This window comes from Archocentrus centrarchus, chromosome 14 (assembly GCF_007364275.1).
Source record: "Archocentrus centrarchus isolate MPI-CPG fArcCen1 chromosome 14, fArcCen1, whole genome shotgun sequence".
NCBI classification, from domain to species: Eukaryota; Metazoa; Chordata; class Actinopteri; order Cichliformes; family Cichlidae; genus Archocentrus; species Archocentrus centrarchus.
Genome location: NC_044359.1, coordinates 20,576,526 through 20,590,362, shown reverse-complemented (window position 1 = coordinate 20,590,362; position 13,837 = coordinate 20,576,526). Strand labels below are relative to the sequence as shown.

Genomic DNA, 13,837 nt, shown 5'->3' with positions numbered 1-13,837 from the left:
CTGTCAGTGGTGCAGAGGGTGGTCAGGATTATCCATGATGGCGTCTGAAGTTTGTTCAAAAGTGTCCAGTTTGCAGCCAATCACAGAGCCAGCCTTCCTGATCAGTTTATTTTGTTTATTGGTGTCGCAGGAAAGTACATCACATTTGCCAAAACTGATTTTTGCTGCACAGTGAAAGAGCTCAGCTTCCTCAAGAAATAGAGCCTGCTCATTCCCCTTTTTGTATACAGCCTGTGTTGGTCTTCCAGTTCAGCCTGTTGTGGATGTTGGCGCCAGGATAGACACAGCCCGTGTAGCCATCCTGTTCCTTCTGTCCATCTCTCTGGTCTTATTCGCATTCACAAGCAGATGATTCCTCCCAGACCACTCCACAAAAATCATCCACTAGTGCTCTGTAGTCCTCCTTCCCATCACAAACACATCAGACCACTGCAGAATTGTCAGAGTATTCCTGAGGGTGGCATGTCCTTAAAGTCTGAGGTGTACAAGATGAACAGGAATGGAGCTTCTGTGCTGCACGTCACCAAACCAGACAGAGCAGAGCCTAATCTCACCTGTCTGTCAGTAACCTGGTTAATGACATTTCCTATAGCTTCACTCTCAGCAGCAGTGACTGAATTGTGTTGACTTGCAAAATCAAAAAGTGATCCTCACCGTGCAGCCATTACTTTATAGATGTGAGTCAGCTCTCTGCATCATGTAGATGATTGCATCATCCATTTCCAAATTTGGTCTGTATGCAAACCGCATACAAATTGTCCAGCGATGAGTTGTCTAGGGCCTCGCTGACATTTGATTTTTTTAAAGATGATGCACAGATATAATAAGAATTATTATTTATTCATTGTGCCCTTATTAATATTGACTTATTAATTCATTATTAATGAATAATAATTATTAATGGTTACTTATAAATAAGGGCACCATGAAACTGGTTAATAGATAAATGTGACAGGATATGTAAGGCTACTGATCAGTACATTTTACTGCTGATGACAAGCCTCGTTTTTCCAGTGAGGAGAAATGCTGCCTCACACCATCATACTGCCGCCATCAAAAGCTGTTAACCTGTCGGTGCGGCAATCACCACAGTGTTCTCCATGTCTGCGGACATAAGTTTCCTCCACATTTTCAGGCAACATTCAGGTATCTGAGCGTCAGCACCTGGGGTACCAGAAGCTCAAATAAAGCATCAGTAGCAAAATAATCTGTTTGGCATTGGAAGAGATTTGGCAAGTTTTTCAAAGGTGCAACCCACATACTCAATCTGTTGCTCAACCCACAGATGTATTTTTCTTACAAACGTGACACAATTTAAGAGGAAATGCACAGGTTTTCCAACAGTATAAGATTTATTGGCAAGAAGCCTTGTTATAACAAAGAAATAGCCAACCAAATGCACATTTCCTTACTTTTTGTGCTAAGTTTATATGGCTTAAAATCCTCCTGAGTTACTGCTGCAGGGAGACGCCCTTGAGTAAACTGATATTAATTTATTATTTTGGGCCATATTTATCTCAGAGTTCAAACATCTCCCATGCCAGGCCCCAAGTACTTAAAGCTGCCACATGCCACATTAAGCCTACAGTCTTCAAAGACCCCTGCACTACAAAGCTTTCTTTGTAGTGCAGGGATATCTTTAACTATACTAGAAAGTGTAATTAAATTGTAGTGCACAGTAAATCCACTGGAGTGCAACTCATTTAAGCTGATAAAACATGCACATAAGTTAGCAGCTGTATGTCCCACTCATTCCTTCTCACACGCTGTAACAGGCACAATGAATGCTGTAAACCAGCCCACAGTTTAGAAAAATCATCACTGAATGAAGTGTTTTCATATGCAATCAAAGCACTCTTTGTTCTGCATCAACGCATCAGCTGATTCATAATAAGGGTGCAATCTAACGGATTATTCAAGAGTACAAAAAGGTGGAGGTTGCAGAAAGGTGATTATTGAAGAGGCTCAGTGCATTTTAATGAATGCATACATTATTTTGCTCTTTTTCTCATTGTAGGCTGTAGCTGTTTTAATGGTGTAAAGCATGTCCTGAATATTGATTGAAAAATATACACTCATCGGTCACTTTATTAGGTACAACTTTTCAACCGCTCATTAATGCAAATATGTAATTAGGCAATCGTGTGGCAGCAACTCGGTGCATTTAGGCACATCGATGTGATCAAGACAGCCTGCTGAAGTTCAAATTAAGCATCAGAAAGGGAAAGAAAGGTGGTTTAAGTGACTTTGAACGTGGCATGGTTGCTGGTGCCAGATGGGCTGGTCTGAGTATTTCAGAAAGAGAAAATATCCAGTGTGCGACAGTTCTCTGGGTGAAACTGCCTTGTTGAGGCCAGAGGTCAGAGGAGAAAGGCCAGACTGCTTTGAGCCATCAGCAAGTCAACAGTAACTGAAATATCCACTTGTTACAACTAAGTTGTGCAGAAGAGCATCTCTGGATGCACAACACTTTGAATGCAGATGAAAGTTTTTAGTCCTAAAAAAAAAAGATCTGTTGAAAAGTAACAATAACAGTGTATTTATTAGCCCGTATGACTAAATCTGCATTCACCCTTTTAAATACATAAACATATTTGTTAGGTGGCTTGGCTTTTATAGACACATATTATATAGTAGAAAATACATAAGAAATATTCACATATTCTAAACAAGTGTAGTGATTCTTAGCAATATGTGCACTGTGCAATACAATACCCCATAGACAGAAATCTGAGTGAACCTCTTCTCTGGCAATACTGTGTTTTTATTATGGCTATTAAATAAATTAAAATTTAGACTTGAAATTTGAGAGTTATTATGCAAAAATAACTTGCTAGCTTACTAATAACTTTCTCTTGCAGCCTGATTCAGCTATGTTAGAATGGAAACAGAAACAGGAAATCTTTCTTACCACATGCAAAAATCATCTGTCCTCTCAGGGTTTTATTTTAACCCGGTGCTGTTGCTGAACACCCACAAAGATACTTGATTCGACCACAGTGTGGATCAGTAGGAAAGAACTGAGTGTTAATGGCCTGCATGTAGTGCCTGCAGATTGTCTGTTTAGTCATTTTCATTTCCATCGTTTACTTGTTAAAAAAAAAAAAAACAACAAATGTTTTTTTTAAAAATGGGTATTTATTTTGACATATTCTAATTAATTTTATTGAACATATATGATTCCACTTATTCCAGCTATTTTGTTATATGTTTGCATAATACTTTTGGGATAAAAGTATGCCTTCTCTTAATTATTTGTCAAACTCCTTTCATTTTTTCTGCAAAACAGCAGCCAAACCCACCTCTGTAATTCCTGTTAAAACCAATAACTTCTATATTTGAACAGCATTAGCCTCTCATTACCTCATCTTGAAATTTCCACTTCAGTTACCCTAATGTTCAAAATCCAAATTCAGACTTCTGCTTTTGTAAAAAACAAAACAAACAACAACAACAACAAAAAAGCAACTTTATTATCATACTTTTGTGTGTCCTTGTCGATGGAGTTTCTAACATGCTGTATTTTCACGATAAATATTGTTCACAGATATTTTGTTTGTTTGTTTTAATGGAAAGCCAGTAGTTTAACTTGCGAAGTACAATCCAGACATTTCAGGTTCCATGTGCTTCACATAAAAAGCTCTCTTTAAACCATTATTTAGTAAAGGAAGTTTTAAGCCAATGAGTGAAGATTGCCATACTCTTCCGCCAATGGAAAGTGTGGATACTCCGGCTTTCCTAGTAAGCCACAACTGCATTGGATAAAACTAGGAAGGAGGCTTCAGGGGGTATAAGTGGATTTGAGGGCTTGGAAGCAAAACAAGGACGCTAGGTAACGATATATCGCTGTGGAAGGTATGGGAGCTGCTTTTTAAAAGTTTAGAGAGTGTATTTAAGCTGTCTGCATTAATTAAAATGCTATAGTATATTAAGCTCAGCACATACCAGGTTGTGAGTTAGCCACAGACATCTGTTGGTGGTGACAAATCAACCCACCAACCACACCAACTAATAACTAAACCAACTAACTTATATTAGGATCACAGTCGTTTGCGCCGTCACAGGTTAAGCTAATGTCGCTCAGTGAAGAGTGCTTACGAGTAAGAGTAAAGAACGCGACAACTACACAGCTGACTGTCATGATCTGATGTTATTTTAAGCTAGCAAATGTTAACGTGAGGGTTAGCCTAGCTGGTTAGCTTTAGCCTGCTCCCACCGGAGGTGTAGCGACAGTGTGGAGTCAACATGGCCAGAAAATGAGCAAAGCTCCCATTTGGATGCCTTGCCTGTTGAGACTGAACAGCTGCCATAGTCCGGCTAATAGAGACAGACGTGGTTAAAGATAGGAGCCTAAAGCCTTTGCTAGGAATAAAGTCAGTGTTAGTTTCTCTGCCATACATAACGATATCACACCTCAAGCTTTAGAGGGACTAACTAACCTCTCCGAGAGCTCCCACAGCGTTTTGTGGTGGCAAAAGTCAGTCCCAAATTAAATGCTGTCACTACATTAATGCCAGAACAGCAGGAATCAAAGTGTTAGGGAAACTTTAGTGAATCAAACTCTAACTTGTGAACTAACTGCAAAGCTTTCGAAACAGCCGCGATGAGAGTTTGTCCCCCCCCCCCCCCTTTTTTTTTATTGTGAATATGATGCCACTGAATTTCAAATGACCAAGAAGATTGTTCTCTCAAGTATCATATACTGGAGATATTTTTAGCTTTAATTAGCCTAGTTTCTGTGTAAAGCAACAAGTTGTGATGTAACTGTAACATTTCAGCAGAGGATTCACCCTGCTGTCAGTTTCCGTTGGACTTTATTATCCAAAGTAATATGCATGCACCCATACCATGTTATTACGAATTGCTCCACTTACATAAGAATAGATGAGGTCTTAAACTGTGGTTTAAGTGTGTATTTTGCAAGATAAACTGGAAAATAATGTGTGGTAGTTAATGTAAGTTTGCTATAATTTAAGGTGAAACTGTAGGAGGGATTTCTGTTTGTGAGGTCCATTTCAGTCAAGGAGAATATACATTTAGATGTGTATTGCCATGTGACTGAAGGTTTGTGCCAGCTGACATGGGGTAAACGGGATTACGAAAAGCTCTATGCATGGCTGGTTAAGCTTTCTTATTCTGGCTCTCCAAAGTGTGTAGACTGTAAATAATTACAGTGTTAGTACAATGTTAAAGATGCAGATTTTTTAATTAAATTGAATGTGTTTTTCTTGGAGGAAAGTTTTAACACAAATATTTTGTTTTTGAGGTGTGGTTTTGGTGAGGGTATGGAGCACCCTGTACACAGAGGGGAGACGATGCCCATCGGACTGCATGATAGGTAATAAAGACTGTCTCATTTGCATTATTTTGTTAGCCACTGTAAATATGTCTGTAATTTCATTTGAACTAAATTTTTTCGATTTTTACCTCACAGAGGTTACAAAAAAAATGTAGGCGTGTTTAACAAATGACTTCAGAAATGTTTTCTTATCTTTCAAGAATATCAAATGCAACCAAGAAACTTTTGGTTCAAGTTCTGGCTAGGAAATGGCTTCCACCTGAAATCAGTTCTTAATTAAGTAGTTCCTGATTACATTTTAAAGATGAAGAACAATATGGCTTTAGTCCACATGGATCAGGACTGAGAAGTACTGCTAAAACCCCAGAGCATCAGCCAGTGACTTTAAATATATTAGTGTTTCTACTACAGTACTTCACCTGTTATATTGCTCCATGCCTGAATATCCTGTGTATAATACTGGGTATCACTGTCAGCATTCATTATCTTTAGACAAACAGCATTTTAACAGAGCTTGATAAATATGATTTTTTTTAACCAATCAAGCAATTTTTATTTACTTATTGTTTTTTTAAATGAGCTGACCCCCCCCCCCCCCCCCCCCCCCCCCCCAAAAAAAAAAAAAAATGTCTGTCAGTTAGAGTCAAATTACTCAACTTGATATAACATGACCCAATGTGGGAGCAACACTGTATGTACTCGGTTTTTGGTTCCTGACAGAACTCAAAGTTAGAGACAGGCATAACAATATTAAAATGAATACTGACATCCCACACATGCAGGGACTGCAGAATCAGTCATTTTAATTCCTTTCCTTTGGCCTCATTCTAGCCTCTTCTACTGTTGATTGGATTAAGACACAATACCTGTTGACTTGATTGAAAAGGCATTGAAGAGGTTTGTGTAAAAAGGCTTAGCTTTTCATAGAGTTACAGCTGGCTGTCTTTTCCCTGTGCAGCTTATAACTTCCACTATGAGCAAAATGATAGAGAGATTTAAAAAAAAAGTCAAAGCTGTTGATATTTGTGTTTGTGCGTTCACTGTATGTTTCAGAAGGGTTGCAGCCCTTTGATGTGGTACTCATAAAACTGAGACGCGCAAGTTTCTGCTGCGATCACTGACAGGAATTAGGCAGAGAAGAAGAAGGTACTATCAGCTGCTCCCTTATGTCCCAAGGGGTCACCACAACGGATGGAGCCATATGTTTGATTTGGTGCACATTTTATGCTGGATGCCCTGCCTGATACAACCCTCCCATTTTTACCCGGGCTTGGGACTGGCACTAGGAGTACACTTGCTTGTGACCACCTGAGGCTGGGTTTGTGTCTCTTTGTGGAATTGAACAGGAAGTCTTTCACATGTATGGCAAATATGTTAACCACTATACAATATATATGAACCAGAGGACTTGTGCTATGAATCAAAGTAACCCATCCAAGTACCCTTCAGGAGAAACGTTAACTTCCCAAGTAATGCATACTACAAAAAGTGGATGCGTTTAACCGGGTTAACCGAGTCACAGTAATTTCAGCTGCATCTTTAACCAGCTCCAGAGCTGATTTGCTTGGTTCACAGGGCAACCACTTTTGCCAGAAAGTAGTTTGGTGTGCAAATAGTGAGAGTGTCTCTATATTTTTCATAGAGCTTCGAAGACTACTTGTTGAACTTTTATAAGATTTGTAAGCGTGCTTTTATTTTATCTCTAATTGCTCTCAAGACTATTTAACACTGGCAGGGCCACACTTGAAAGAATGAGGGTGAAGTGGTCTTACATGCCATAAGATTACATCTAAGCAACACAAAATTTTAATGGAACACATAATTATCATTCTAATCAGATATACTCTGCTTTAATGATGGGGTGGTGATGTTGATAAGCCTATTAACTTACACAGCCGTCATTATTTCTCAGCCTTCCTTCGTGGCTTTGGCTGCAGCCATGGTGTTATGTTTAGCTGGAATTAGTCATTTAATTCCTCGTATTTATTTAAGGTCATAAGATTGTTTTTTTTTTTTTAATAAATTCTGCCAATTCAGCTGGCCAATTTTTCAACCATGACTTCTTTGATAAAACTGAGTTAAATTTGAGTAGGTTAAACTCCGTTTGTACAGCCCTGGTCTCTAAAAGGAGCTCCTGTGCTTGAAAACAGAACTGAGACTGTGTGGAGGTGGATGAGACACCACCAACTGGACGGGCAGTTGGAGAACACAGTTGTGAGTGTAAAATTTAGGCGGCGTGCTGACTGTCTCTCCACAGCGTAAGCTATCAATAACACGAGAAAAACCTGATCACTAGTTTAAATACATTAAATAAACATTAAAAACACCATAGCATCATTTCTCCCATGGTTAATTGTTTTTGTATAATAATCATATTTTATTTAGAGCATAAGTCTTGCTGTTCACGAGGCATTCATGTAAAATAAAATCTTTATACTGGGGTGGACTTACTGAAGTACTGCCATTGAAATGGACAGCTTTATGGGGCTTGGGGGGGGTTTGCAGTTATTGGAGGAGAACAGAACTGTGAATAATGGGTGTAGCGCTGAGCCTACAGGCTTTGACAGAAACGGCGCGATGTCTGCTGCCCTTGGAGTAGACGCAAGGTCATTCTGCCAGTTATAGTGGAAGCTGGGAGGGAGAAGGTGTGATAACGGGGGTTATAATGCTGATGGCACTGCAGGTTGAAGAAGAAGAGGGGAGGAAAAGGGTCGTGACCGTTATGTATTTCAGAATGCAAGAGGAGAGAAAACTATTTAAAGAAGGTATTGTTTGGCTAGGGCTGGTTTTCTATGTCATATGTAGGAATATCCACCACAGATGGAGCTTTGCACACACATGCAGTGTAGCTGAAATTTGACACAAGAACAGATTAACTGGACAAATATGCAGCTCTTCTGAGAGGGACTTGGTCACATCATCTGCCGCCAGAAAGAATTTGTGCTTGATCATGTGAAGCCTTTCCTGTAATAGATGGACAGTGCGCTCTTGCCCACATGAAGTTGCAGCAGTCTGATGTTGAGTTGAGGTTAGATTAAAAATAATAGGAAAAAAGGGATATACTTTGAGTGTATCCTTTTTTTTTTTTTTTTTTTTTTTTAAAAAAAAACAAACTAATAACCGTAAGTTAATAACATAATGACAGAACTTAAGGGTTATGTCTCATTTGAAGAACAGCCAGTAAATACAAAATTTCCATATTGCTTATGCCCAGTAGGGAGTACGTTTAGGCCTAGAATAATTCAAAAACAGTGGTATTGGTAATGATGGCAGAAAGATTAAAAACCCATCCAGATAGTGATTTATACTTTGTTTGGGAAAACTTCAGATTGTTGGAGCCTTAACTGTTGTTACCAAATAGATACTGAATAAATAAATAAGAGGCTAATGATGACAGCTTCGTGGACTGAAGATTCCTGCTGGTTTCATTACTTCCTATTTGCCTATTGAGGAAAAGATAAATGTTTTTCGCAGCTGAGCTCGCTCAGGGTGTTAAATGTCTATTTGCTGTAATCTAACCTAGTTATTTTTATTTATTTTGTAAGGTTTAGGTATGTAGGGATTATAAAAGGCATGTTTATGTTGAAATAAATGTACCTGTTCAAGTCATTCTGCCTCTAGTTATACTGGTTTGACAGCTGGTGGACGTAATGCACACAGATATTCAAATGGTTCAAACCTGTGTGTGTGTGTGTGTGTGTGAGTGTTTTTTGTTTGTTTGTCTGTTTTTTTCAACAAATAATCATATTTATGATTTTTTTTTTTTTTGGTCTGTTTTCTCTGCCCCAGTTGTCACCTAGATAAATGGATGATTGAGGTGAAGACTTATTCAAATCAAGTGTCTTCATCTAATACTTTGAGGTGTTAACTTTCAGGGGCACGCCTGTTCCATATGTACAGTTTGTGCACAGCTTTTGGTTGGAGCTGCCCGGGCATAGCACAAGCTGTGGCTGCATTTATCAGCCAATCTGTTTTTCTGAGGATATGTCTAGCTGTACTCTAACTGCTCTGTACTGCTTCTGTGACAGTGCACCCCCCCCCCCCCCGCAGCCAAAGAAAGCACCACAGACAAATGATTTCCCTGCGCAGCACAAGAGTTCAAAACCTGCAGTAAGCAAAGTCATGTCAGTTTGCTGCAGAAACCAATGTGTCAGAGCCTTTTAATCATACCCCTGTCCAAAGCACAGCCATGACTGCAGTTACAATCACAGTCTTCCTGTGATCACAGTCTGACTTGTACAACCTTAGCTGCAGTTGGGAAGTAAGCTTGGTGTATTAGCTCCTCTAGTTAAATTGCAGTGGTATAAAATTATGCCACAGCTGAAAAGCTGGCTGCAGTCCACTACATAATATTCAGTAGTCTCATGTAAATCTTAGCTGTTGATCTGTCTGATCATTTGATCTATTAATCACATGGATTATAAAAGCTGTTGCGCACTGTTTTAAAAGTACTGTAACATAAAGCAGAACTTGCTGGGACTGTTTACAGTCTGTCTTATTAATATTTGATCCAGTATCCATAATTATGTAATTGGACAAAATAAACTAATTATAATTACACCAGTCAAAAAAATGAAAGAAACATTTTAAAAATACACCAGATCTGAATGACCAAACCGGTCATACTGAACAATGTTACAGGCAGCATAACGTTCTCCACGGCTTGTTTGGGCTCTTTCACATCTGTCACATGTGCTTAGGGTGAATCTCCTCTCATCTGTGAAAAGCTCAGGGTGCCAGTGGTGGACCTGCTAATTCTGGTATTTTATGGCAAATGCCAGTCGGGCTCCATGGTGCCGAGTAGTGAGCACAGGGCCCAATTGAGGATGTCGGGCCCTCAGGCCACCCTGATGAAGTCTGTTTCTGGTTGATTGGTGAGAGACATTCACACCAGTGGCCTGCTGGAGGTCATTTTGTAGCTCTGGCAGTGCTCATCCTGAGCATGAAGGAGCAGATACTGGTCCTGCTGATGGATTAAGGACCTTCTGCAGCCCTGTCCAGCTCTCCTAGAGTAACTGTCTGTCTCCTGGAATCTCCTCCATCCTCTTGAGACTGTGCTGGGAGACACAGCAAACCTTCCGGCAATGGCACGTATTGATGTGCCATTCTGGAGGAGCTGGACTACCTGTGCAACTACTACTGTAGGGTTCAGGTATCGCCTCATGCATGGGAAAAAATGTCAGTAGCCTCTACCTGTAGAACCATTCCTGTTTTGGGGGTTATCTTATTGTTGCCCCTCTAGTGCGCCTGTTGTTAATTTTATTAATACCAAAGCAGGTGCAACTAATTAACAACCCCTTCTGCTAACTAACTGACCAGATCAATATCCCAGAGGTTTAATTGACTTGATGCTATACTCTGATTAAAAAGTGTTCCTTTAATTTTTGCTTTGTGCATATAGATTTGGACTGACTTTAACATTTACAAATCTTTTGCAGTTAATGAATGTCTGAAGCCTAGAGTCAATGCACTTTACAAAATGATAAGTTTCTTCCCTTGGAATGTGTTGCCCTGCCTTTATCACAGCCACCATCATTACCTGATTGTTTGCGGGTCTTTCTGGCTTCATTTTTTTTCTTCAATAAGGGAGAAGCGGGCTTAGTTGGCTTGAGGTTAGGTGACTGCCTCGGCCATTTAAGAGCAAGCTCTTGCCTTAACAAGCTCTTGGGTTGCCTCCATGGTATGTTTTAGGTCATTATCCATCTGCACTGTGAAGCACCTTTCAATCAGTTTTGCCTGGGGGATATGGGGGCAATTTAAGAGCAAGAAAACATCAAATTACAGTTTACCTGTCTCCAAATTCCCAAATGCTTAGGTTTGGTAAAGTGACATGGCTCAATTGAGGTGGTGTAGTTAAAATTATGATAAATTAGTTGCTGTACAAATATTTACAAAGGTAAATGTAAACAGATAAAAAAAAAAGGAATGGAAAATATATATAGTGGCCCATGTCTAGATGTTAGAAAATATTTTGGCACTTTAATCAGTGTCATATGATACTTTAAAAAAAAAAAAATTGACTTGTGTATATATATTTTTTCTTTATCTTCCATCCTTATATTTGCACAGCAAGCCAAGAGCTGTAATCACTACTCATCTAACAAGGTGGCACTGTTGCTTAGCTACTGGGTTGTTCACAGACCCTGAAAGGGTGATGGGAAGGCAGGGCTTCTTCCCCCCTCCTACCACGAGACAACTGTGAATGCAGCAGGGCAAGTAGTCGTGGTGGATGCAATCTATTGGTTTCTCAGTGCTGCTGCTAAAGTCACAGCCCTGACTGTAGCCCGCACTGCCTTTACCAGTGTATTTCTGTAGCTGCTGCTGCTGCTGCTGCTGCTCTCCCTCCCCCTTAAATGGTGTGGGCAGAGTGGGATGGAAGACTGCATTGGAAACCTTTTCATGGAAATGGTCTTTGCTGTTGGTATTGCTGTAGCACCATTCTGGTGACAACAACATGCCGTTGAAATGGAAAAGCGGTTCTCCTGTCAGCTGGAAATTCCCAGTGCCAGTTCTTAAGACATCCAGGTCCTCACCCCTTTCGCCTGCTTACATGTGAGTAAGAGCTGAATAGCATTCAAGATATACAATTGCAGCAGTGCATATGGAGATGCACTTATTTGCCTTTCAGTTTCTGACATTTTTTTTTTTTTTAATGAGTGTGACACCATTGTTTTTGTTGCAGCCCTAATTATGTGATTGAGCCTTGTAGTGTGTCAAGAGATTTCCCTTGTCCAGCATGAATTTTATGGTTTGCTGGGAGAGTGCCTTGCTCTCGGGCAAAAGGACTCATTTTGCCGGTAGTCTGGACATGGCATGCTCCACATCCCCGGCTCTTGCCCTCTCCCTGTGGCTGTGTTTATTTGGGAATGGGGACTCAGCAGCTTGGGAGGAGTCTGCCTTTGTCAGGATGTCTGGCGTGCCCTGGTTTAGAAGCTATTGTCATCTGCTACTGTTCAGGAAGGGGGAAGGGTAGAACTGGAGTGGTTTACACAGTCCCTGCCATCATCTCTCTTTACCTTTTTTCCAGAGCTCTCCTTTAATGTGCAAGTGTCTTGTTTGACTTTTGACTGTTAACATGGCCTTGGTTCACAGATGGTGAGGAAAAATTGTGGAAGAGACAGTTTTCAAGACAACCTTGGCTAACTGAAAGCCTAAAGGGAATTTCATAGGCTAACTGGGCTCACTTAGAGGGATTTCTGCAAAATTGGATTTATGCAGTTTCCAGTAATCATGTATCTTTATAAGCTTAGGGGATTATTTTTGATAGTTTTACTCAAATGTTTATTTTTGTATTGGTGTATCGCGATAAGAGAAAGCCACGTTTTTACTTCTGTTATGGCATGCTTCTCTTTAAATGTCCTCAGTGCAACTGTTCATACACAAAATATAGCCAAAACTACAAATGTGCATAATATGTTTCTACTGTATAGCATAAACCTAAACTGGATAGTATATCCTGAATCCTTGAGAAAACTGGTGACTAAATTGTGTCATTTTGCATGTATAAAATGAAAGCTCCCTAATGACACTATTGACTTGGTAATTATGGATTTAATCTTGGTTTCATCAGGTTAGTTTAGGTGGAACGTCCTGCCCGGCAGTCACAGTTATTGACCACTGAGCATCTCCACTGGAGCAGCTGGGTGTTAAAGGCCTTGTTCAAGGGCATGTCAGTGGTCAGAGCAATCAAGAGGCAAATGCACTTCCTCATTTCCTGACAGTCTGTAGCTCAAACTACTGACTTTCTAGTTAATTTAATTTCTGAAGCGGTGGCATAAGATCCATAACAGCAGTTATTGCAAACTGGCCCTTAATGGTTAATTCTAAATAAATATGTAAAATTGATTAAAAAGGAAAAAGTGAACAGTGAATGATCATTTGAAAAAGTTCAGTCTGCAGATGTGCTGAATTTGTGTGTCATTGTTTGAAAAAGCAAAACTTGCTGCGTTAAAAGTGACTTTTCTGTATTCTGGTCGAATGCTGGTATCTCCTTTTTGCTATAGCATTAATCAAGACCTTGTCAGAGATGGTAAGCATTAAGGATGTAGTATTCACATTATTTTCAACACTTGACATTGTGCAAATTCAAGAGGAGGATCTTAACACCAGCATCTCAACGTGATGTGCTCTTCCTCCAAACGACAAGTGCAGTTAAGTGGCAGCGGACATCGTTGTGTCTTCACACGCTGACAAGTAAAGCTTATTCATGCCTTGAGAACTCACCTTACTCTGCCAAGTGTGGCCCTGCCCCACCACAACACTTTCTATTTTAAAAAAGTGTAAATAGTAAGCTGTGTTTTTAGGCGGGCTGATATTGGGCCCCCCAATTATAGGTTACTCTGTGGGCAGGGAGAAGTCACCCTTTATAGGCCCTCCCTCTGTTTGACTTTAGAGACACTTATAATTACATCTGCTGGTAAAGCTATCTCTGTATATGTATCCTAAGTGGCAGAATGAGGGTGGATACAGGAGAGTGAGTTTTTAGAGTATACGATGTTCATCATGTATAAAGAAATAAGATTTGTTTGCCAAACGTGC

At 39.9% G+C, this 13,837-nt stretch overlaps 1 protein-coding gene across 4 annotated transcripts in view; it reads left to right on the top strand.

The window, feature by feature from the left end:
* The first annotated feature begins 3,752 nt into the window (after window positions 1-3,752).
* klhl13 (kelch-like family member 13) overlaps window positions 3,753-13,837 on the top strand; it is a 41,063-nt gene continuing 30,978 nt past the window's right edge. For 2 of the 4 annotated variants that reach the window (XM_030746492.1, XM_030746490.1), the window contains exons 1-2: window positions 3,753-3,855; window positions 5,267-5,338. In XM_030746492.1, the coding sequence (XP_030602352.1) occupies window positions 5,286-5,338 (53 nt within the window). In that variant the 5' untranslated portion in view covers window positions 3,753-3,855; window positions 5,267-5,285. Of the gene's footprint in view, window positions 3,856-5,266; window positions 5,339-11,558; window positions 11,852-13,837 lie in introns of those variants that run through there. The other 2 variants (XM_030746491.1, XM_030746489.1) reach the window with 1 other exon arrangement.